General features: G+C 35.1%; 1 protein-coding gene across 1 annotated transcript in view; it reads right to left on the bottom strand.

The window, feature by feature from the left end:
- Positions 1 to 26,821, bottom strand: part of Psf3 (DNA replication complex GINS protein Psf3) — a 45,328-nt gene extending 18,507 nt beyond the window's left edge. The window contains exons 1-2 of the mRNA XM_090392207.1: positions 26,529 to 26,821; positions 15,886 to 16,154 (exon numbers count right to left, since the gene is read on the bottom strand). Of these exons, the coding sequence (XP_090248333.1) occupies positions 15,886 to 16,154; positions 26,529 to 26,634 (375 nt within the window). The 5' untranslated portion in view covers positions 26,635 to 26,821. The remainder of the gene's footprint in view (positions 1 to 15,885; positions 16,155 to 26,528) is intronic.

Genomic DNA, 26,821 nt, shown 5'->3' with positions numbered 1-26,821 from the left:
AGCTGCTAATATGCTAAAAAACCCAACCCAATGCAATAAAAATCAAGGTTTAATTCTCCATCAAGTGTGGTCAGCTCTAATAAAAAATCTACCTCAATCTGAGCTTGGACTGTATGAACGAGAACAAGAACACGTGACATCGTCCAGTATTGTTCAATGTCAATAACGTTATATATCTGCATTCTGTTATTTGAGTTTTATGAATAGCCAGACGGTTATGATTTGTATTTATTAATTCTCTTGTTTAAACTTTAAGTTATACTATTTACCCCCTGAAGATGTAAATCCTACGATTTACGAAACTTGTCGGGAACTATTATTTCAGTGTTTTATATAACTGAATAATAAAAAAAATGTGGTGTAATTACCAAAATATATCTTTTAAACTAGATTTTATTTATAATATTGAAAGAGGCTTAAGATTCATCCCAACTACCATAGCAGATAAAATACGTTTAGAAACCGCCAATATATTAAATATAAATTATAAGAAAACAATAACAAGCAACTTAACAAAACACGAATTAACAGCGGTGAAATCACTAAAATCAAATCCAGACATCGTAATAACCATAGCCAATAAAGGCAGTGCAACCTTTTAAATCTAACTACATATTTAGAAAAAATGAATCTGCTAGTCTCGGACAACAGTACATATCAACTTGTTAACTATGACCCAACCAACAGAATAAAAAAAACTGAGGAGCTACTTAAATCACTTATTACATGGCCTGAAGATAGTCAAAAGATGATATTTAGAAGGCAGTCAAAAAATTACTCCCACACTATGCTCGTTCTCCGAGAATTTACGGTCTACCAAAGAGACACAAACAAAAAACACCACTCCAGCCGATAGTCGAAGGTATAGACAGCCTGAATTATCACCTAGCCAAGAAATTAGCATGAACACTCAAGGAGTTGGTAGGTCATTCCCCCTCCTATATTAGAAACACACAACACTTTATAAACTAGACTACAATAAAACTATAACCATTCCATTCATTAAAGGATCATCAGATAAAATAAATAGAATACTACAGAAATACAATCTTAAAGACACCTTTAAACCTCTTGCAAAATTAAAACGCTTATTCAACTCATCCAAAGACCCACTCCCTCCGCTGGCCTACCCTAGAGTATACCGTATTTATTGCACCTGTAATCTACCATATATAGAGGAAACAGGACGCACAATTCCTATCAGACAAAAGGAGCATAAACTACACATTAAATATAATAACTATGGTGAAGCTGGCCTTTTCTGATCATTCCCTGAAAACTTTACATAAAATTGACTGGAAAAGCACCAGTTGTTTACATCACACCAAAACATGGTATGAATGTAAATTTAAGGAAGCCTGTGAGATTCTTATCAACCACCCTAATCTTATCAAAGGTTCCATTTCACCTTTCTCCCTAAGAGTTAACTATAAACAGGACTGTAGATAATCCAGAATCTTAAATCTAATATAACGTTTGTCATGTTAAATTAGGACATCATTCTTACTGTAAGAAAACTATCTATATGAAAGAATGTTTCTCTGATGTTATCTTAAATAGAATATAGCTTTGATGTACGAGGGCTGTTCAATAAGTAATAAGACTAATTTTACTGTCGCAAAACCACTCATCACAATATTAATTTCTGTGGAATAAAGAAATGTTGCTGTCTGTATTAACAAAAGAGGTTGATAGATGGCATATACGGGCTGATGTGCCAGAGTGTCATGTGACTAAACGCAAGCTTGTTTCGGTGTGCCTACGAGCCATGACCAGTCGTCGAAATGGAAGCGTCCTTGGAACAGCGTTATGCGATTGGGACATAGAGCCCGTTCTCTTCTTGATGATCCAAATGAACTTCTTACAGAAATAAACCATCTGAAAACTTCTTTCGAAGTTAATGGATATTCCAAGAAAATCATTGAAAAATTCCTTCTTAATCCTCCCAGACATCACTCAGAAGAAACAAATAGATTCAATGGCAATATATCTATTCCTTACATAAGTACTGTTTCACATAAATTAGCAAAAGTTTTAAGAAAATACAATATCAGAACCTTGTTCACTTCACTTCCAAAGATCCGTTTCTTAATTAGCCACCCAAAACTTTGTCATCATCAACTCAAATACCCTGGTGTATATAATATTCCTTATTTTGGGCAGACAGACAAATCTGTCGAATTGTGTATGGAAGAACACATGAGGGACATTACTTACAAGAGACAGCGAGCGAGTGCATTATCAAGTCATATCCTTTTCTCAGCTAATCCTAATGATGAAAACCAAAGTCACAAAGTCTGCTGGGAAAAATCTACTAACATCTTCTGTTGCAGTGACGAACTAGAGAGAAAAATCGTGGAATCTAGAGAAATCATCTTCAATCCTGTTCATCTAAATAATAACTTGAGCTACAACCTCCCAGATAATCATTCAGCTGTAATCATGTACTGGCGTTCACGTGATGCTGCAAGCATGCACTCTCCCAACAATGCAACAAATGAAAGAACAGCTTCAAATACAACTACGTTTTCATGCTAATTTTGTATAGAGACTGTCTAAGTTGTTCATAGTCTTTTAACCTTCAATGTTTAGTGTTTTTTCTTTCTTTTATAATGTCACCTGAAGAAGGCTGTTACAGGCCGAAACTAGTAGTGTTTTTATATTAAAACCTTTTTACTTAAATCTCAGTTCTAGTGATTCAATTCTTCATAAAACTATGTATGTTAACCAAGTTAATGATCATTCTGTCATATATATATATATATATATACACACACACACACACACACACACACACACACACATACATATTATATTTTCACTAGGTCATGCCAGTAGAATAACCATTGATCAAATCATTGTCTCTTTACCATACTGTGTGAAATGTAACTCAGCTTGTCCTTGTATATTTGTGTACTCCAGATGATGACCTTAATATAAAGATCGAAACAGGAAATTAAAATAGTTATTTATAACAGGGTTGTAAAGTCCATAATTTCTAAAATGAATGCTGATCACTGTGTAACACTAAAAGAAACGAGAATAAGAACTAGTTACTGTTCGCCCACAGTTCATAGAACCGGGGCTGGCATATTGCCAAGAATAGTAAATTCATGCTGAAGGGGAGAAAGAAATAAAGGATGGACGAATTGGTCACCAAGATGCGAAATCACGTGCTTTATATGCAAAATTTTCCAACTGTTATACAAGCAAAATAGTTACCACTTTTAAAACTATAATGTTCATAAAAGAAAAATTTATTTTTCAATGTGTAATAATAAACAACTCATCCCACAAGACAGATTGATTACCCTATTATCAGCATGGATTCTCCTTCTCCCGACATGCACAGACGTGTCGAAGGGTCTTCTCGCATCTGTGGGTGTACAGTATTGTTCTTAAATTGCAAGCACTTGGCAATATATGTGCTATCAACTGCAGGAGGATAATCCATCCACAACTATTAATATTCAAAGAAATAAATTTAAATAATTAAAATTTTATGAAATACATGAATGATGAGTTATTTAAGATGACCTCCTAAAAATGAGTGAGTTGAAGCAATTGTTTTTATTAAGTTTAGGACTGTGAATTATGCTATCCTCTTATGTCATGATTTTTTTCATTTATTTGTGTGCTTTATGGAGACAGTATGTTGAAAGAAAAGTTCTCTGAGAGATACTTAGGCAATAAGATTTCTTCAATTCACACAAAAACACATGGAAATAAGTAACGAATATTTGTTTAAAAAGCCATATCTTTCAATTTGAAACAGTGAGATCTGCATGATGTTATACATAAAACAACACAAAGGCATAACTGAGGAAACTATTATTAATTATTCACTGTATTAAAAAAAAACAACTAACTTCAATGATGTGTGATTAGAATAAGATTCCCACATCTTAGATAGTGAAAGGCAGTCATTCTGATTTGTGTTCAGATGGTGAAGTAAGGCTTCAGTGCTTTCTTTAAATAAATGTTCAAATTCATAGCAACAAAGAGGAAATAAGGACATTTCAGATATAGTGGCTATGGGATCCCCTTATTTCGCTTACTCTAGCGAATTAAATTATGGAACAAATTGGAAAATACATTCCAAACGTTTTTTCAACTAAACCATTCATTTGGTACATGATTTTGGGATGATATTTTTACTGTATGAAACTCTTTGTTATTCAATCTCCTGAATTTCTTGAGAAAATTAATTCCATTAAACCAAGAATTCAATTCACACTTGAAGTAAAAGATAATTATCTTCCTTTTGGCAGCTACATACACTTCTCAGTACATAAAAAACCTGGTAAATACATTAATACTGCTTCACAACATCACCCCTTGGGTGATGACGTGAAGCAGTCTGCAAAGTTCTTGCAGCCTTTGTTATTATGGGAAGATGGGTCATTCTGCTCAGATCTGTCTGGAGAAACATCAAGAGTATATTTTACTTTAGAGGTTTGATTGATAAGTCTGGTTTAAAAAGTCTGCCTTGTAAACTAGACATAGAATTCATTGGAATAAAGCTAGTCATGCATAAAAATTATTTTCTTTTGGAAAGATTATATAAAGAAACTTGCAAAACACACATTTACAGTCACCAAAAACAACTGCCTTAAACTTTAATAAAGATAAAAAGCCAAAAGGCTAGTTTTATCCCCTTATTTTCTGCCTTAAACTTTGTCGTGGGAAGTCATCCTAAATAACACTCCTCATTCATGTATTTCATAAAATTGTAATTATTTAAATATATTTCTTTGAATTCTAATAGTTTCAGATGGAGTTATCCTATTGCAGTTGATAGCCTATATACTGCCACACACACATAGGATGTTGCTGGCTGTCTTCTTTTTCGGTGGCATCCCAGCATATGGCGATATACATTCATTGTTGAAGGAAGGAAGTATGACTGAACGGAAGGAGGGTCGAAAAAGTGGGGTTTGAGAGATGTGGGAAAATTATTGGTGAGGCAAGAGGTATGAGGACTTGCAATTTAAGTATTGTTCTTATTATGTTTATCTCTTTTCAACCGCATTGATAATGGCTATAAAACTTAGCCCGAAATTCTGCAAATATTAAATAACATTTCCTAACACAACATATTATTTTAATTTTATTATTATGAATAGGGAAAATGGGATGGGATACCAGGTTTCATACTACTTTCTCTGATAATGTGGTGGTTGTTTGGAATTCTGAACAAAGCCCATAACAGGCTATGAATCTAATATATTATGACTGTTAATTATAAGTCTTCTTCAGGACAGTTTGTTTTGAGGAATGAAAAATCTAACATGATTGGCTTTTTTACTCAAATTTTAGGGCATTACTGATATTTTATATGGACAGATATACGAAGAATATATAGGAAACAAAAAACCGTACATACCTTTGTGGGGATGTTGCTGGCTGTCTTCTTTTTTTAGTGGCATTCTGGCACATGGCGATATATATTCATTGTTGAAGGATGGAAGTATGACTGAATGGAAGGCAGGGGTCAGAAAAGTGGGGTTTGAGAGATGTGGGAGAATTATTGGTGATGTAAGAGGTATGTGAACTTTTTTGAAAAATCCAGGTTTTTTTATATTTTTTAAATTATTACAAGTGAGCAGAGAATACTTTGGGATGGGGGTGAACACAGAAATTTTTGGGGAAGGAGAAGGATATTATGGGATAAAATCAGGGGTGAAAGAATAGGGGTGTGAGCCATTTCAACAGTGTGTAGTCTTTGGAGCCTCGTCTTCAAAAGCTCCGAAGACGATGCACTGTCTTGTTAACCTTTCTCTTTATTCAACAACAGGTGGTACCAATTAGGACTTTAGGTCATGTTGTCAGCTACAATTTTAAGCTGTTCCCAATATTAACTGTTGCTGTGTGCATACTGTGACATTGTTTTTGTGCTCTGATGAAGCTAAGTATAAAAAGCTTGAAATATCAGCAGCTTTGTAAATAAATATATTTATTATTATTTTCTAAGAGCCTCTGTAGTTCAGTTGGTACAGATGAAGCCCTTTGGTCGGAAAAACCCAGGTTTGATTCCCATCTATGACTTAACTAGTGTTCTCTCCACATTAACTTAAATAGTTTATGTTGAAATATGGTGTGTTAATGACTAATATGAATCCTGAATAGAAATATAAGTAACTTACCATCATTATTAGCACTGCACTTTTATTCTAATTTTCCTCAAAAATTTTCCTATATTTGGAAATTATTTCTCTACTATGCTTGGGTTTCCAAGAACCAACTTCTCTTTTATACCAGATGCAATATCTAATGAGTTGAAAAATTCTTCTACTTCCTGAATTTGGACCATCTGCTGGTGATTGAAGCATAGATAAGCCTCATCATCCAATTTCATCATGTTGAAATTAACCACCCACTACCTGAAATCACATTCATTCAAACTCTGTCTTGTTATTTCTGATGTTTACCATTAACCTTCTGAGTATAGCAGTGTTTATCACTCTGGTTGGTTGTCCCTGATGTAACAGAGACTGATGGGAAAATTGAGGTATATGAATTAGAGGTACTCAGTATATTCAAATATATCAATGTGAATACAGCAGTGGGTGTGGACAGTATATCAGCTCGTGCTACAAGAATGTGCAAGTGAACTAGCAGTGCCACTGACAAAGTTGTGTAATATAAGTCTCAGCTCTGGCATGGTGGTTCCAAGCAAGTGGAAAGAGGGTAAGATAGTTCCATTACATAAAGGTGGTTCCAAGACAAAAGTAGCAAATTACAGACCAATTAGTATCTCTGGAGTGGTGGTTAAAGTATTGGAAAAGTTGGTTAAAAATAAAATTCAGGAATGGGTGGATAGGAATATGATACTCTATAGGAAGCAATATGGCTTTGTAAAAGGAAGGTGCTGCCTCAGTAATTTATTCCCATTTTATAATAAGATGAAAGCGGAATTGGATAAAGGAAATGGCTACACTACAATACTGCTGGACTTTGCAAAGGCATTTGACAGAATACTGCATGGAAAATTATTGCATAAGTTAGAGCAAATGGGAATGGATATGAGATTGGTAGCACGGATAAGGGGTGGCTGATAGACATCAGAGGGTGGTGTATGGTGGAGTGGAATCAAGGTAAATGAGTGACTAGTAGAGTTCTCGAGGGCTCTTTACTACTCTGTATTAGCAAGAGATTTGAGGGAGGGGATATTCAGTTGTTTGCTGATGATTCAAAACTGGAGAGGGTTGATAAAGGTGATATAGATATCTTGCAGGATGATTTATATAAATTGGCAGTGTGGGCAAAGGACAATGGTTATCAATTTAATGTTGTAAAATGTAAGGTAATGCACTTTGGGATGAAAGGATTACATTACTTTGTATCATAATGATGTACATTACATGAAATTGATGAGGCTAGGAATTTAGTGGTGATGGTGAAGAACACACTGAAAAAGTAAAGATAGGGACGTTATTATCCCTTTTTATAAGGCTATAATTAGGCACATGTTGACTACCATGCATAGATTTGGTCACCTACGTTTTTAGGGGACCGGGAGGTAGTGGAGAGGATTCTGAGATGAGTGACCAAGCTCATGACAGTCCATGGAATGTTCCATGTGGTTGCAGTTTGGCTAACAGGCAAAGGGAGAGGACATATGATACTTAGTATATATTTACTTATTTACTAAAGCGAATCCCTTTAGTAAATAAGTTACTAAAGGGATTCTATAAGATTGACATAAAAGAAATGTTTCAATACATGAGAAGTAAGGAGCAAACAAGGAGTTACCCCTAGAAGTTGTGTAAGAGTGTGGTCAGTAAGGAGATGTGTGAACTACGTTCTTTGCTTTGAGAGTGGTGAATGAGTAGAATGGACTGCCAGAGGTGGTGAGCACCTAGTAGTGAATAAGTTTAAGGAGATGTATGATAGGTATTACGTCAATGGATAGCGTAGGTTTTCCATGATGAGTCTTTTGAACTACTTGTATAAATAATAATAAAGAAGTGGAACTAGTAGAAGAATGTAGAATTGATTATGAGGAAATGGTGATCAGAGAAAGAAAGTAGATATAATATTCAACACTAAAAAATAAAATAATCTTGAATGATAGGCAGTTTTAAGTAGAGTTGCCAAACATCAAAATGGGGAATGATGATGACTTATTTGTATCTATGGTCTTACAGAAGGTTCTACTAAGAAAGGGAAGAATTTTTTGAGGCATTAAAAGATTAGAGAAGACAGCTGATAGTTCAGGGCATGGACTAGTCATTACTAATACTATCATATTCACTGACTATGCTATTGTTGATAGCAATATTTGCAGGCTGTTTCAGAATAAAAGTTTACAAGGATAACAATGAATTTCATACTGAAAAGAAAAATATATACAAAAGTTTTTAAAAAATCAAATCTTGGAGACTAGTGGCAGGTTGAAAAAACACTAAGTCTCCAAGGGAGGAATGTGCTAAATGAACAGACAATACAGAACTCTATGGTGGATAACTAAAGGGAGCAGTCAGAGAAAAGAAGGAAATGTACTGAGAGTTGTAGCAGGTTTACAAGTGATCAGACAGAAAAATGAAAGGAGGCTAAGCTATAAGTAAAAGCAAAATAGTTGATGAGCAAGAGTCATGAGAAGACTTTGGTAAGAATAAAGAAGGTATTGATCAGGAGGGTGGTGTTATTGAAAGACAGGCAGTAGAAAATATTCAAGAAGAATGTAGTCATCTTGATACACTCAGGAGTGCATATCAATACCTGAAGTAGAAAAAGAAGCCTTCAAAACCTGAATTGTGGAAAGGCGAGGGAGTAGTGCTATTCAAAAAGAAATGATCAACTATGGTAAAATATATTCTACAGTAGCTGTACTATATAATTCAGAAGGAATGAACAGAAGGTAAAAGTCCTGATGATTAAAGTAGAGCTCTCATAGCATCCATCTATAAACAATGAAATAAAACAATATGAAAATTAAAAATAAATTTCCTTACTGGTTTTTCCAGTAAGATTTACACATGCAAACTTGCAAAAAAGGCTAAGAAGAATTGTAGAAGGGAAATGGGACAAAAACAAGCTCAGTTCAGTCCAAATAAGGGTTGTCAGGAGTACAATTTCACTTTAAGACAAATAATTGACAAATCATCACATTAATATAAAAGGGATCTGCAAGTTTTATGGATCTGGAAAAAGGATATATAGCAAAGTGCCAAGAGATAAGGTGTTCAAAATGCTACAATTCTATGATGTAAATGGGACATTACACAGATCAACACATCTATATTTAATTGTATCAATACTATATGAAAGCTAAGCTGGCATATGAAAAACTGGATGTCTGTGCAGGCTAAAGGCAAATCAAAACAACTTTATCATTATGTTGCAAAAAAATGTAGAAGAATAACCTTATGAATGTAGATAGTACCCTTGTGTCAGAAGCAGATGTGATTGTTCAAACAATGAGTGCTCACTTCACTGAGATCTATTAACTTGATGTATGAAATATAGTGTACAGCATCACTGCTATACTGGATGAAGAGATAGAGATTCTAGAGCTGTTACATAACTTCAATAAGAATTTGACAACAGGGACACATGGAATATCAGCATGTCTGCTAAGGGAAAGCTTGGCCAAACTGTCAAGGCCCTTGACGTAATTTGTATAATTTAAGTCACAGCACAGAAAAGATCCCACAAGAATAGAAAGAATGTATGATAATCCTACTGTACAAAGTTGGTGCAAAAACTAATATGTCTAACTATCAACCAACTAACCAACCTGTATCTCTAGAGTGGTGGTCAAGATTTTACCACCACTTAGAGATACAGGTATGAAGATAGTAAGAACTTGCATGCAGAAATGGGTTGACAGATAAGTTGTACTTATCAAGTAACAGCAGGGGTTAATTAAAGGGAGATCATGTCTGAGCCATTTTTTTTTTTTTTTTTAAATAATAGATCATTAACAATGTATCAAGAGGAATACATTCATTCATCTTGAATATTTTCTACCTACGTTTCTTTCACTTCGTTTCACTTAGCACCACCCTCATATTTAATAATAATGTTACAGCTGAGTTGGATAAATGGAATGGATAGACTAAAATACTGTTTGACTTTGCTAAGGCATTTGATAGGATATCATGTGAAAGGCTGTTGTATAAACTGGAGTATGAGTGGATAGTTTTTTTGCATAAACTGTCCATTACCCCTCCACTTACCCAAGTCAATATTAACTACTGATTTAGATAAGTGGTTGGATGATGGACATGCATCAGAAAGTGGTATACAGGGAATGAGGGGGGGGGGAGAATCTGCCAAATTTAAGGTGATCAGCAGTGTATCCCAAGGATCAGTCACTGTGGTTCAGTCAATATATTAATGATACTGGAAAGGACGAAAGGACCAAACAGAGATGCTTAACTATTTGATGGGGATGCAAACACAGACATGGCTATCAGGGATGCTACTGATATCAACATTTATAGAATGATTTGAATAAGCTGAAACTTTGGGCAATTATAATGACTATGATTACAATGTTAGTAAAAGTAAAATAATGTAGTTTGGTATGATGAGATTTCTAACAACATATTGATGAGATTATGCTTGGAGACAAATGACGAGGCTAAGGATCTTGGAGTTATCTAAGACCCCTAGCATCATCATTTGCTCCAAATTCAAAGGTCACGTATCAAAAATTACAAATATAACTCAGAAGATACTTGCAATGCTGAAACAAAACTGACATATAAGGATAAAGAAATTATGTTGCCTCTTTACAAAGCATGGACATGACTGCACCTGGACTACTGTTTGCAGATTTGGTCTCCTGTGTTCTGAGAGGATAAAGAGGCTATGGAAAGGGTGTAAAGAAGAGTTGTAAAGATATTGGGAAAATGTGATGCAGATACTCGTAGAATCATGAGATAGATTGAGAGTATGTGGAGGACTTCAGACACTGATACAGGAGAAAGAAGGGTTTATCATATTACCATCTGAAAATGTGTTATAGGATATTGGTTGGCAAAACATTTTGTTATATGAAAGGTGGGAGAGAGGACAACTAACATCCATTGAAGTTAAGTTTGTGTGCAGTTAAGAAAAAAAAAAAGCTGAGAGCTTTTCTCTCACAGAGCAGAAGTGAGTGGAACTATTTGCCTTAAAGTGCTAAGAGGATTAGGCACGAATGAGTTTACGTGAGGTATGACAGCTGGTGTGAGTGATGTATTATGGCCTTCCTCAATGAGTCCTTGACTCCCTGGAGGTCACTAATAATAATAATAATAATTTGTAAACCATCAGTTAGGATTGAAAGAATTAAATGAAGATGGTTTGATGTCAAGAGCACAAGCAGCTGGAAGAAGGGTGCATACAATATCCAAAGTTATTCATCATCTATATGTATTGCATTATGAAAGAAACTGGTATTAAATTTGATATCATGATTGTGTAATATCTACATAAAGCTGTTTACTTTATGTAGATATTACACTCTTAAATCAAGTATACATCTGCAGGAGTCCATAACTAAACTGAATAACTGCTGCTACAAATTTGGCATGAGAAAATCAGTGAAAGGCACCAGCTATATCCTGAATGAAGAGTCTATAAGAACAAGTAAAACAAGTCAGCAATTTAGGTATAATTTTTAGTGAAGATGGCAAATTAAATATGGAAATAGACTACAGAATAAGCAAAGCTGATATGGTGGGGAGTCAACTGAATAAACTTATATGGAATAACCAAGACATTAGTCAAATTACAAACCTAGCTGTATAGAATACAGTATTGAAATCAATTTTAACTTATGGATCTACGAGCTGAGTTAGAAATATAACAGTTCATCAAAAATTGGAGACCAAAGACATGAGAGTTCTGAGAAAAATTAGTGGAATGAACAGATGATATCACGTAGAAACACATTAAAAATTATTCTGAGTCATATAAACAATGATGAGAAAGAAACTTGAAATTGTCAGTAGTCAAGAATCTATGAGTAGAGTTAATCTTACGAATGGAAGGAAAGATAAAGATTGGCAAAACAGGTGTTTGATGCCAGGATGGCAAGAAAAAGATCCATAAGAAGACCAAGATCTAGATGGATTGGTGTATTTAGAAATACCTTAGAACACCAAAATATGAGATCTGACGATATTATAGTCCTGATGGATAACTCAACAATTCAGAACATTTTCAATATTATTGAAAGCTTATTTTTCACTTGGTTAGACTGTAATAAATTTAGTTTAATCCTTTATCCAAGTGTGAGCAAACAAAGTTTGCACCTGAAAATATCTTCAGGCCTGGGGTAAGGTAGTACAACACCAGGCAACTCGTAGCAAAAGTGGAGCAAGCTACCATCACTCCTATCCCAGTATCTCCCATAATGCAAAACACATCTCTTTGTGGATATGTATAATGTTATGCATTAAGGGAAGGGCCACTATCCAGACTAGTTTTGACCTGTATTGAGGTCTCTTCAGTGGGAGCCAGGCCCAGAGATGGAGATACCAGGCAGAAGCAATAGCAAGGTCATCTTTACCTATAGGAGTTGCCAAAAGGTGTGCCACCTTTTTATTAAATTACTCTGGATTTAGAGAAAGATGTTGCAAGTTTATTTTTCACTTGGTTAGATTATAATAAATTTAGTTTAATCCTTTATCCAAGTGTGAGCAAACAAAGTTTGCACCTGAAAATATCTTCAGGACTAGAGTAAGGTAGTACAACACCAGGAAACTCGTAGCAAAGGTGGAGCAACCTTTTGGCAACTCCTATAGGTAAAGATGACCTCGCTATTGCTTCTGCTTGGTATCTCCATCTCTGGGTCTGGCTCCCAATGAAGAGACCTCAATAAAGGTCGAAACTAGTCTGGGTAGTGGCCCTTCCCTTAATGCATAACATTATAGATATCCGTTTTACATTATGGGAGATACTAGGATAGGAGTGATAGTAGCTTGCTTCACCTTTGCTATGAGTTGTCCAGTGTTGTACTACCCAGTCCTGAAGATATTTTCAAGCGCAAACTTTGTTTGCTCACACTTGGAATAAAGGATTAAACTAAATTTATTGTTTTCAATATTAGGTTAGGAATAAGAATTTCTACAGATGGTACTTGCTTATGAATTATGTTATAATCCCCCCCCCCTTTTTTTTTTAAAATGTTAATGGATTCATCTCTATAAATTTGTCATAAATAGGGAAAAATGGCAGGAAGATTTGAAGTCTACAAAACAAAATTAGACCACTTTCCATTACTGACCAAAGATGACAAAACCCTTGACACTTTTGTGGATGGCAGAAGAAGATGAATCTATTCCGATAATTGGGTAATCAATCTGTCTCGTGGGATGAGTTTGTTTATTATTATACATCATAAAATTAGCTTTTCTTTTGTTGAAAGTTTATTTTTCACTTGGTTAGAGTATAATAAATTTAGTTTAATCCTTTATCCAAGTGTGAGCAAACAAAGTTTGCACCTGAAGTATCTTCAGGACTGGGGTAAGGTGATACAGCACCAGGGCAACTCGTTGCAAAGGTGGAGCAAGCTACCAACACTCTTGTCTCAGTATCTCCTATAATGCAAAACACATCTCCTTGCGGATATGTCTAATGTTATGCATTAAGGGAAGGGCCACTACCCAGACTAGTTTCGACCTTTATTGAGGTCTCTTCAGTGGGAGCCAGGCCCAAGTTGAGATACCAGGCAGAAGCATTTGCAGGTCATCTCTACCTATCGGAGTTGCCAAATGGTGTGCCACCCTTTTTTAATAAATTACTCTGGATTTAGAGAAAGATGTTGAAAGTTTATTTTTCACTTGGTTAGAGTATAATAAATTTAGTTTAATCCTTTATCCAAGTGTGAGCAAACAAAGTTTGCGCCTGAAGTATCTTCAGGACTGGGGTAAGGTGATACAGCACCAGGGCAACTCGTTGCAAAGGTGGAGCAAGATACCACGCCCTGGTGCTGTATCACCTTACCCCAGTCCTGAAGATACTTCAGGCGCAAACTTTGTTTGCTCACACTTGGATAAAGGATTAAACTAAATTTATTATACTCTAACCAAGTGAAAAATAAACTTTCAACATCTTTCTCTAAATCCAGAGTAATTTATTAAAAAAGGGTGGCACACCATTTGGCAACTCCGATAGGTAGAGATGACCTGCAAATGCTTCTGCCTGGTATCTCAACTTGGGCCTGGCTCCCACTGAAGAGACCTCAATAAAGGTCGAAACTAGTCTGGGTAGTGGCCCTTCCCTTAATGCATAACATTAGACATATCCGCAAGGAGATGTGTTTTGCATTATAGGAGATACTGAGACAGGAGTGTTGGTAGCTTGCTCCACCTTTGCAACGAGTTGCCCTGGTGCTGTATCACCTTACCCCAGTCCTGAAGATACTTCAGGCGCAAACTTTGTTTGCTCACACTTGGATAAAGGATTAAACTAAATTTATTATAGCTTTTCTTTTATTATTATTATCTGAGACCTCCAGGGAGTCAAGGACCCACACGAACATTCTAGTTTTTAAAGTGGTAACTATATAACAGTTAGCTTGTTATACAAGTGGTAGCTTGTATAACAGTTGGAAAATTAGTACAGCAATGACAAGAAAGCATGTGATTTCATGTGTTGGTGACAAATTCATACATTACCCTTCAACATGAATTGACTCTTCTTGGCACTCTGTAACTTGTAAGTGCTTTTACCATTAACTTGTAAATGCAATCCATAATGTAATTAATATAATACAAATGATAATATACAGTGGTATCTCGCTAATCCGAACTAATAAAAACCGTACTCGTTCGGATTAGCGAATAATCACCCAAGAGACAACAATAACTAGCATTTAAGACACAAATAACCAGATTCTAATGCTACATGAATTTAATTCTGTAAATAAATTAACTGATAGAAAAAAGCTACTGTACTGCAATGTAAAACAAAAAATACAGTACACAGTTTATTTTAATAAAAAATTTAATTTGTATGTACCTGTATTGTTGAGGATTCTGATTTTATAAAATTGCATAGTTAGTACGTGACTTAATTTGCTTAAAACATGTCACTTTCTTGTACATAATGCAAAAAAATGTTTCCAAAATAATACAAAAAAAAGTTTTTTATTTCTTTGTAAAAAAAGTCACTGATTTTCTTTTGCTTCTTGGAAGCTAAACTTTTTTCGAATACTTCCTCTCGGAGCTGCATTAGCAACAATATTTTATGGAATGGCGTATCGTTCTGCTAAGCCCATTCTATGTGAATATTAAAACTGTCAACTACCTCTTCACGTTTTTCTTTTTTTTCTTCGAGTTCCTCATCGTCATCATTGTCTTCTAATTCATTCTGTAGTGTCATATTTATAATTTCAGCATTTGATTTCTAATTCACTTTCGGTTCTACCTATAATCCATTCCGTAACATCTGTTTATGAAATTTCAACATCTGGATTTATATTTTTAACCAAATTATGTACGTTTTGAATTTCCTCTTTTTGTGTATATTTGTGATTCATGCCGACAATACAGTACATACTGTACAGTATAAAAAAGCAAACGTGAACACAATAAATCAAAATAGGCCTCCAGTATAACTGTACAATCGACAGTATGAAAAAATACTGTACTGTAATAATAATAAAATAAATAATAATAGTTAAAATAATAATTATTAAATAAAAATAATAGTACACAAAATAATAATACGTTATAAAACTTTTTTTTCTTTCAAACCACAGTTCGGATTAGCGAGATACCACTGTACTGAATTTATTATAGCAAGAGTTTTTACCTGCTTTGTTCAGTCTTTTATTCAATAACTAAAGATGAATACATATAACAGTAATGTATTTATTTTAAATAAAATCTTATTTAAATGAAATACATTAAATGAAAATTAAATTAAATTAAACTAATTTACCTGAAGGAGAATTTTCATGATGTCTTCTATTTCTGGATGAGGAAATTTCAGGAGATACAACCCGAAGTGATAAAAATATGGACCAAGTTTGTGCAAATCAACGACAGTAGCATCAGCATTTAATATTTCTCGATAGGCTTCTCTGTACACTTTAGGGATTTCAACTGAAACAATGCCACGACTATACAATGAATGAGCAAGCCAAAGAGGAATATCCATTTTGGTTGCAGGAAGTATATCAGGGCTATCTGCAGAAGGATCTAGAAATCCTATTCAAAATGTTATGAGAAATTATGAATACTGAATGCATTATGAATCTTTTTGAAATAAATTCAAGTTCTGAATTAAAATAAATTAAAAAGTCTGATAGCTTTTGAAAGTTTATTTTTCACTTGGTTAGATTATAATAAATTTAGTTTAATCCTTTATCCAAGTGTGAGCAAACAAAGTTTGCACCTGAAAATATCTTCAAGACTGAATATGGTGTACTACCTTACTGGGGTAAGGTGGCACAACACTGGGCAACTCGTAGCAAAGGTGGACCAAGCTAGCTTTTCTAATAGCTTTTATTTTAAGGAACTTATGCTTCTCTACAAGCATTTTGTCACAATATACAAAAGTGCTCATTAGTTTTTATCATATTACTTAAATTGCTCCTTAACTGGTAATACCAAAAAGTGTCATTCTATGGTACAAGATTTTAATCTTTATACTGTTAGACGCAATTCAGTTTCATTTGCTTTTTCCTAATTGGGAAGGAAGCATTTCCTAATCAAATACTTCCTAATCTGTACTGCAATTGAATTTTTTTATTGTCAAGAAATTTAGTTCAAATATAAGTTAAAAATGACAAGAAATTATATTCTTGTTTAACTCTTCACCCAGTGTAAACAAACAAAGTTTGTACGTGAAGTTTCTTCACAACTAGGCTACTTATATATAGAAGCCAGACTTCGTGTTAACTGCCTTAGTATCCCACAATGTAAAGCACACATGCTTTTGGTTGTGTATAATACCACTAGGGGGGGGGGGGGCTCCACTCCCCTGACACCTATGGCGTCCACCAGTAGCCACTGAAGATGGTCTGTAATATTCAGACTGAAATATTTGGCAAATTAAACAGTATTCTTGTGTTAGCGTGTATATATTTCTAAAGCAAATCGGAGTGTTCGGGAGAGAGAGAGAGAGTGTTATGAGAATGATAGAAGAGGAGAGAATTGGGGAACCAAAAAGAAAGGGGAGATGAGAGAAAGGCAAGACTGGTGGAATCAGGGATGGAGAGATGACAGGACAGGTAAGTGGGGGAACAAAAAAAGTGTTAGAGAGAGAGAGAGAGAGAGAGAGAGAGAGAGAGAGAGAGGGGGATGCAAGTGAGCTGAAGAAACAGTGGTAAGAGGTGTGATGTAAGGAGACTTGATGTTCTGTGGTGTTCAAGATAGAATGCCAGAGGAGTGTTTGCCTGGAGGAACTATAGACCATGGCAATTAAGCAAGATAGAAGGGTGGATGAGATGACTGTGATGGTGGGCACAAATGACTTGAAAAGCAGCGTGAATTGGGTGACAAGAGATCTGAGGTTCATGCTTGAGATTGTATGGGAGACAGAGAGGGAAGATAGTGAGTGTTGCCCAGGTATGATAATGTAGAGCTGTGGAGAAGAGCATCAATAATAAACTGATCACTGAAGTTAAGCAAAACCTGAGCCCAGCTAGTACTTGGGAGGGTCTCCTCTCAGTTATACAGCTTTGACCCTTAAGCACCCTAGCAAAACAAGTGTTCTCTGCCAGGTTGGCAGGAAAACGACCCAGAGGAAGACCAAGATATAGGTGGATTGATACGGTACAAAGTGCCTTAGACGATAGAAATATAAGATCTGATAATGTTGGAGTCTTGACAAGTAACAGACTGATTTGGAGGAAAATTGTAGATAGGAAGTTAGTAATGATGTAATTTTTTCATGTAGTACTGTCATATCCTGTACACCCCTTGAGGGTACATGGCAGGAATTTGATGATGATGATGATGATGATGCAACAGAGGAGCACATATAAATTACCGTATTTACTCGAATATAACTCGCACTTTTTTTTCCAAAAATGAAAGCTAAAAAAAATAGGGGGTGCGAGATATATGCGGGGATTTTCGGAAACAAAAGTTCTCAGGAAAAAACTGAAAATGGGTATGACTTACCAAGAATTTCCTATTTGTTACTGCTACTTCTGGTCTCGAGAGTGGTTTCCTTGTGTGCATTGTCAAAGTCATCTACCCAAATAGTGTCATCTTCTTTCCCATTATTTCAAGCAAAAATTACCAGTAATTTACAAAACTTCAGATACGTAATGAACAATCCTTCACGAACGACTAATGAGAAGTGAAAGCAGAGCGCAAAACAGACAGCAATGGTAGGCCAATAGAGATAGAACAGTTATGAAGATGCATATGATTGGTGTAGTATTAACAAAAGATTGCACTACCAAATGACAAAGGCAAGCCGACAGTTGAGTTGAAATGCTAATTCTCATCAACCGAATTCCATAATATCTGAAACTGCCATAACAACATTCATTTCTTAGTTTTAACATGTTCATGATGCAGGGTGGTGTTTTGCTCATTTATCATTATGACGGAACTTCTCATTACCAGGATAACTCACACAAAGTTTCAACCCCAGGTTGAATTTTATTGCTGGTTGTTTGCATGCCATTTCTGCTGTTGTGATGTCTTAATGACATCAAAATTTTCAAAAATTGAATAATAGTTTTTAGTTAGGTGCTGTGTTTGCCAGTGTAACATATGGTTTTACTTGAGTCTATACAGCAAGTATAGACTCAAGTTAGTGCCATTTTTATCCCAGTTGTCTCTAATTGAACCATTTGAATTATATTACACAGACTGCAAATGTCTCTAACTTATTCAGTGACACAATAACTGCTTGCTTTTCTGCAGTATAGTGGCTGTTGGGGAAGGCATGTTGTTTACTGTGGGAAGCGAGTTATTATTGCCCTCACATGAACGTGTTTAAACTTTTTTTCGTGTGCAAGGTATATGTGAAACTTTTTAATTTCTTTTTCCATTAAGTAAAATCAGGGGTGCGAGTTATATTTGAGTAATACGGTATTAGGTAAAGTTGAAATTTAATTTTTATATTTATTTTCTTGAGAAATTAAAACTTTCTTTAAAATATGAGTGATCAGATTAATTTGTTCGCTACTGTATCTCCTCATAGTGGAAGATTTGGAGGGAAATGGCACTAATGAAACTTTTGAAAGCATATGGTGCGAGATAGAGGTAGGCTGGGCAGGATATTTAGTGAAGTGTTGCTATAAGACAGGGAGCATAGAGGTTAAGAGCAGGGGATGTTTAGGTAGATGAGCTTGGTGAGTGCAAAAAGAATGATTGTCAGGGAGATTTTAACTGCAGCAATATAAATTGAGAAGAGGAAACTGCTAATAGTAAGGGAATGGAATTTTTGGAATTCTTGAGTGATAAATGTCTTAGACAACACACAGTAGAAGGAACACGAGGTTCAATTTAGATTTGGTCATAGCATCAGAAGATCTGATTATAACTGAGATGGCATCTTTGCTTCTAGTTGGAGAGAGTGACCATATGGTTTTGACTTGGAAGATAAATAGACATGTGGGAGTATCAAAGAGAAAGGAATGTATATGGAATTATAAGGCAGGTGATTATAATAATCTTAGATATCAGTTTGGGGCAGTTCCATGGATGGAGGAATTGGAAGGGCAAGATATCATCAGTGCTTGGGAACTTGAATATTTATTAATAGCAAATTGTATACTGCGAGTGAAGAAGAGAATACAATTTGGTGTAAAGTGGATGACAAAAATATCAAATGGGAACTGCAGGTAAAAAAAGAGATTATGGAAGAGATATAAGGGGGGTGGGGGGGTGGAGAGCAGATATCATCATCATCAAATTCCTGCCATGTACCCTCAAGGGGTGTACAGGATATGATAGTACTACATGAAAAAAATTACATCATTATTAATTTCCTATCTACAATTTTCCTCCAAATCAGTCTGTTACTTGTCAAGACTCCAACATTATGGAAGAGATATAAGGGGGGTGGGGAGGTGGAGAGCAGATATCATCATCATCAAATTCCTGCCATGTACCCTCAAGGGGTGTACAGGATATGATAGTACTACATGAAAAAAATTACATCATTATTAATTTCCTATCTACAATTTTCCTCCAAATCAGTCTGTTACTTGTCAAGACTCCAACATTATCAGATCTTATATTTCTATCGTCTAAAGCGCTTTGTACTGTATCAATCCACCTATATCTTGGTCTTCCTCTGGGTCGTTTTGCTGCCAACCTGGCAGAGAGCACTTGTTTTGCTAATCTTTCCTCGCCCATTCTGTTTAAGTGACCATACTACCTGAGATTAGCTCTGCTAACACATTCCTGGATGCTGACAATGTCAAGTTCTTTCCTAATATCCTCGTTTTTAATATGATATTGCCATTGATGCCATCTGTTCACGCCTCTAATCTTTCTCAGGACTCTCATATCTGCGGTCTCTAGTCTTTGGTCAAGTGTTTTACTTCTCACCCAGCTCTCAGACCCATAAGTTAAAACTGGTTTGAACACTAATTTAGTGTTCCAACTAATTTCTCTCTTATTCCATATGAATTTATTCAATTGACTTCCCACCACACCAGCTTTGCTGATTCTGTTGTCTATTTCTATATTTAATTTACCATCTTCGCTATGATAGGTAGGTCAGGTTTGTAGTTCAGAAGTACAAGAGTGTGTGTGTTTCAAATACAGTGTACTCTGGATGTCAATATAGCAATGAGCTTGGGTGGGATTTTGTCATAAGTTTTGAGAGAATATGCTAAAGAACTGACAGCTCCATTCACCTGGCTTTTCAATGAAAGTGTAGCCATGGGAAAGGTGTCCAAGGAGTGAAAGGAGGGTAAGATTGTGCCACTGGATAAGGGTGGTCATAGACGAATTGTCAAACTATAGACCAGTTTGTATTTCATCAAGAGTTAAGATTTTAGAGAAATTAGTGAGGGATCATTTACAGCATTGGATATATGAGGGTAATGTTATCTTTGAGAGTCAGCAGGGATGGATATGTTATGGTGTGCTCTTGTTTTAGTAATATGATTGGCTTTTATAATAAAGTGACAAGAGTGGCTGAAGAGGGAAGGGAATATTCTACCATTTTTTTGGATTTTACAAAGGAATTTGACAGCATATACCACATGATAAGTTGATATTTAAGTTGCAGCACATGGGTTTAGATGTGAGGTTAGTGAACTGGATTTGGGATTGGCTATCTGATAAGTACCAGAGAGTTGTTTATGAGAGAGCAGTTCAAGGAAGCAGAAGGTTCCAAGTGGGATTGATCCCACAAGGCTCAGTACTGACACCTGTATTGTTTAACCTACAATATTACATCAATTACATTGTCAATGGATTGCAGGGGAATAATCAGTTGTTTGCAGATGATGTTAAGCTGAGAAGCATCATTAGTAATATTGCAGATGTGGTAGCCCTGCAAGAGGATTTGAATAAACTGGACAGATGGGCAAATGAGTGGGAATATCAGGTTAATTCAGCTGAATGTAAAGTCTTGAAGTATGGGATACATCAATGGGAAGCTGCATACTCTGCTGGAGGAAATGTAATGGATGAAGTGGGGGGAGGCAAGAGATCTGGGAGCAATGATTAATAGAAACCTGAAATTCATGGAACAGAGGACTGCTGTAATACCGAGAAGGATGTTGACATGCAGAAATAAAAGAATTATCATTCCACTGTATAAAGCCCTGATCAGACCATACCTGGACTATTGGGCTTAGATTTGGTCCCCAGAATTTGAAGGAGATAAATTAACCTTGGAAAGAATGCAATGGTGGATAACAAAGATGATATCAGGACTTTATAATACTAGTTATGAGGATAGGCTGAGGGGGGGGATGTCAACTGCAGAGTTTGGTGGACAGGAGAGGTGATATGATTAAGGAGTGAAGGTAAGAGGCCATCCTGGAAGTTATGAAAAGAAGTTCTGAGCAAGAGGGTAAGGAGTGGATTCTTTGTGTTACCTCATAAAGTGGCGAGAGCATGTATGGTCAATGGGTTCAAGGAGTGGTATGACACTGTATTTTCTAGGGTGGGCCCTCCCACGATAAGTCGTGATGCCATGGAGGCCTGAATCATCATCATAATAATACTGGTAGGCAGAAGATGGCATTGTACGTAGATGAAAGATTGAACAGCTCAGATGGGGCTGTGTGGTGCTAAATGCACTCATGAGTCCTTGGATAATCATATAATAAAAAAAAAGTTCTTATGTTATATCTGGATGAGATTAAAATACAAGTAATTCCTACTAAAAGGCAAATGTTTCACCATCCTGACAACCTATGTTAAGAAGTACTACAAAAGAGATTTGATTTAATTAACGACTTCCATTCACAAAAGGTTGCAAATCAACAGCATATTAATAAGCAGGATTCAAAACACAACAGTCTGCTGGTTTGAATCCTGGACACTAGACAGAGAAAAGAACTACAGTGGAATAAAGAATAATGCTTCAATATCCACAAGAATTGTTTTAGGAATGCACACAGTTCATATCTTTTGATCAGAAGATGAGATGAAATTACCTAAGGAAATGAGTCAGAGAAATCATAAAGATCATCCCTCTTAGCACACTTATAGAAACACTCATATAACCATTCTGATCTGCAGAATGTGCAGATCAGAATGGTTACATGAGTGTTCCTCCATGGGAGATCAACAGCAGGCAGATCTACACTGCCTAAAGGATAAACATCCACAGTATATACAGAATCACAAGTTAAGATCCCAAGAGTATCAGGATTAATATTGTCAGCAATATACAAGGATAAATATAAGATAGTGAATTTTTTTTTTTTTTTTTTTAAAATGAGCAGGTGAAGGAATGAAACAAGGGACATGTTGTGGAAATAGGTTACCATTGGAATATTTTGGCTTGGACAGGTGAAAAAATTATATGATGTGTGATTGTGAAAGGAGGAGAGGGTTAGTAAATTAAAAAAGTCATTACATGAAATGTTTACTCATCATAAGCCCCCTTTATATAAGAAAAAGTCTCCATTGTATAAAAATGAACACAGATGAGATAAAGTAGATATGTCAGCATAGTTACGATTCCAAAAATAGTTTCTCTTGTTCTGAAAAGAACAAACCTATGATTTTTTTAAACGATAACCCCCCCCCCCCCATTCACAGCATCATTCTATTACAGTTTATCAAACCTATGTGTAGTGGAGATTTATATATATATATATCTTGATTTGACGTTATGTGGATCTTGCTGAATGGACAGCATGTCCATTTACTAACAAACTGTCACTGTTAGAAAATGGGCATGCTATTTTCTAACAGTCACAGTCTGTTAGAAAATGGGCATGCTATAATCTAATTTTCAAATTAGATTAATTAGATTCAAATAATTCAAAGTCACAGACTGTGACTTTGAATCCTTCCATGTTTGTGGAAACTTTTAGGTGGCAGATAGATTTCATCACCAGCCTAAGACATCCATTCAGCTTATTAGATGCTTGAAGGAATTAAAAAAATTCTGTTTGGTCTTGCTGGATTATCTAACCCTTAACCTACCGCAGCACTTGCATCGGTTGGAGTTGCATAAAACAAAAAAGATAGAAATTTACAGTGCATCAGTAAATAGGAGGACTGCACAAATCAGTGGATCTGCTCTAGACACCAAACATGATCCTCATATAGCACTGACTTTCACAAACATCCATGTGACATAGGAATCTGAATCTGCAGCTGGATGTTACAAAGTAAAAATGCTATCTGTTGATCAACCTGGTTGGCTGAGTAGTTTGCATATTTAGTCTTAAACCCACAGGTTGTGGTTTCAAATCCCACCTTGAGCTAGGTAGGATATGTGGTCTTCAGGAAGATGAATTTCACTGCCCAGTGTAAGACGACCACCATCCTAATTAATCTTAATTAATCCGTTCCTAATTCTTAATCCACTCATGTATTAATATTAATGTAAATATGAAAGTTTCTGACCTTTTGTGGAAGAGATTCACATTAAAAATTAGGTTAACAAAATCCAGATCAGGAAATGAAGCATGTAAAAATATGCAAAGTTTATAAAACAGTTCTGTCAAGCTCACAGATAATGTTTACAGATTGAAAAATTTTTTCTCTAGCAGGAGGATCATACATTTAATTCTTGCAAAAAAGAAAAGTCCATCTGAATTCAGCATAACTCCATTAACTCTACTCAGAATGAAACCATGTGTTTTTTTTTTAGCTTTCTACTACAAGGTGGTGATTACTTAAGAGACAAAGCTACATAGAGAGAAGAGATCCCCCCCCCCCATGTAGTCCGTAAAGAATGTAGAAAAATGAACAAGTTTCTGACCAATGAGAAATGCCACATCAGCAAAACTAGTGCTACTGAGACTAATATCACAAAACAAGTGAGATAACAGATAATTTTAATTAAGCACAAGATAATTTATTTAGGCACTAAGGATTAGGGAAATTAGTTAGTAGCTCCAGTATTAAACACTAAAAATGAAGATAAACTTACTGAATGAGAGTGGTGATAGTGTAGTAATAGTGTAAGAAATCAGTCTACAGATGCTGGAACAGATGTTTGAAAATGCTCAAATGAGGAAGTATAAAAATTTTACAATAGTCACAATGTGTAACTGAGAAGACTGGATCAGTACAAGCTATCATAGCACCCATCTATAAAATCAGAGAATTACAGAAGTATTTCCCTACTGAATATACAAATATTTATAAAAGCATAATACTTGAGAAGAAAACTGTTAGGGAAACTTACAGAAGTAAGCTGAATTTAGGCCAAATTCCTATTTGAAGAGCTTTTCTCTTTACATGACTAGATCTACAAAACTTAAAGAATGAATAACAAGGATCTGTATTTAAGTTTTATAAATTTGGAAAAGGCATAATAATAAAATGCCAAGAGAAAAGATCTTATAAACATTTCAAATATACAGTGTAAATGGAACATGATTTAGAATAATGTATAACCTGGTTAAGATACAAGTCAGCAGTTAGAATCGAAGGATGCACAGGAAGACGATTCAATGTAAAATCAGATGCAAGGTAAAGATGCACCTATTTTGATCGATATAGTTAAAGCAGTTAATCACAAACCTATATAGATCACGATATGAAGGAAAATTCTATTAAACTTGGTATTAAAGTCACTAGCACTACATCTCTATGGAGTCAAAACCTCATCATGGGAAATGTCATAATGTTAAGTTCCATTCAAATATCTTAATGCTTTCTGTTTATTCACCTAATTTCACTAAATCTCTCATATCTGTGGTCTCCAATGTTGGATCAGACATTTTATTTTAACTCAACTCGCAAATCTCCTCCTAAGTAAAACTTAATATTTGAACACTTTGTATACTGCTAGTTTATGTTCTGGCTAATTTAGCTTACTCAATAAGAATTTGTTCATCCAGCTCTATATCCTATTGACATTGCTTTATTCTTTATTTCCATTTTTACTTTGCAATCATGGTTAAAAATTTATATATATATATATATATTTAATTAATTAATTTATTTATTTTATTTTTTAATGTGTACCTGAAGAAGGCTGATACAAGATGAAACTAGTTGAGCTAATAAAGTTTGTTTTCATTTTTCTCGTCATTCAATTTTTTTTAAAAAATGTATATCAACCGAGTAAATCAATCTTCCTATATATATATACCTTTTCCAGACCTACAAAACTTTAATACAACTGTTATATTTCTCAACCATTTGTGAAAGTAAATTCTAATTCAGACAATATCTACTTAGTCGAAATGCAACCTTGTTCTTCTCCAAGTTCTAGAATTCTTTCATTGTTTTATTTTCCTTTTACATATTATTATTATATGACACCTCCAGGGAGTCCAAGGACTCATCAAGGGAGGGTGTGCCAAAAGCATCGAACGATTGATTTTCCCTTTCCAACTACTAACCGTGCTCAAACTTGCTTAACTTTATGCGTGAGCCATTAGTAGCAGAGGCTCTACCAATAGACCAACCCATGTAAACTGTAATCAACCTAATGTAGAAAGTTTTTTTAACTTGGGTATAATTATGTTAAAGATACCAAGCAAATGTAATCAACCTAACTTCGGTCTTCAGTCCAGGTCTCTGAATAATGCAAAACTGCAAAAGTTTTGAGCATATCTGTTCGAATATCATTTGCTCAAGCCTTGACACATTTCAAATTTTTAATAGCTTTTCTACCTTTAATGCTAGAGCTATGAATGGCTAATTCATTCTAAATATTTTCTGCTGCCAGTGATCTTAATTTTAAATCTTTTAAAGTAATTTTGACTCCATGGGGGGATGTCCTAGAAAAGTTATTCCAGCCATTAAGAATTCCTTTTTGTGGATCGCTTTCTCCACTTATTTTAGTAGCCTCCAGCACATTTTGATTTCTGTATATTTTTCAAATTCCCCCCCCCCCCCCCCCCCCCAGCATAAAACTGCCATGCCGTTTTGTTTACTTGTCTTTCTTACAATTTTCTGCATATTCTCTAAGGACAAAAAAAAAAAAAAAAAAAATACACCTCACTCAATTCTTACCTAATTTATATACTGGAAGCTCGAATCGACATGGTATTTTTTCATTAGTTGCAAGGATATCGTCTATAGAAAAATAGCCATCCTGTATTTTTGTCCGACCAGCCATTTTAAAAACTGTGAACTTAACTTAAACGTACATCGTTTGTTATATTAAGCAAAAAAAAACAAAAAAAATAGTTGATTTAAAAAATAGGATGAACGAGTAAAAAAATATGAGATGAAACTTGAAAGACAAAACTATCACTGCTAACTGAAATACATCCAACAGTCATACTAATTACACAGTACGTAAC

The sequence above is a fragment of the Typopeltis vanoorti genome, chromosome 1, assembly GCF_054136105.1.
Source record: "Typopeltis vanoorti isolate ZY-2024b chromosome 1, IOZ_Tvanoo_1.0, whole genome shotgun sequence".
In the NCBI taxonomy this organism is placed as follows: Eukaryota; Metazoa; Arthropoda; class Arachnida; order Uropygi; family Thelyphonidae; genus Typopeltis; species Typopeltis vanoorti.
This window is presented reverse-complemented; position numbering and strand designations above follow the sequence as displayed.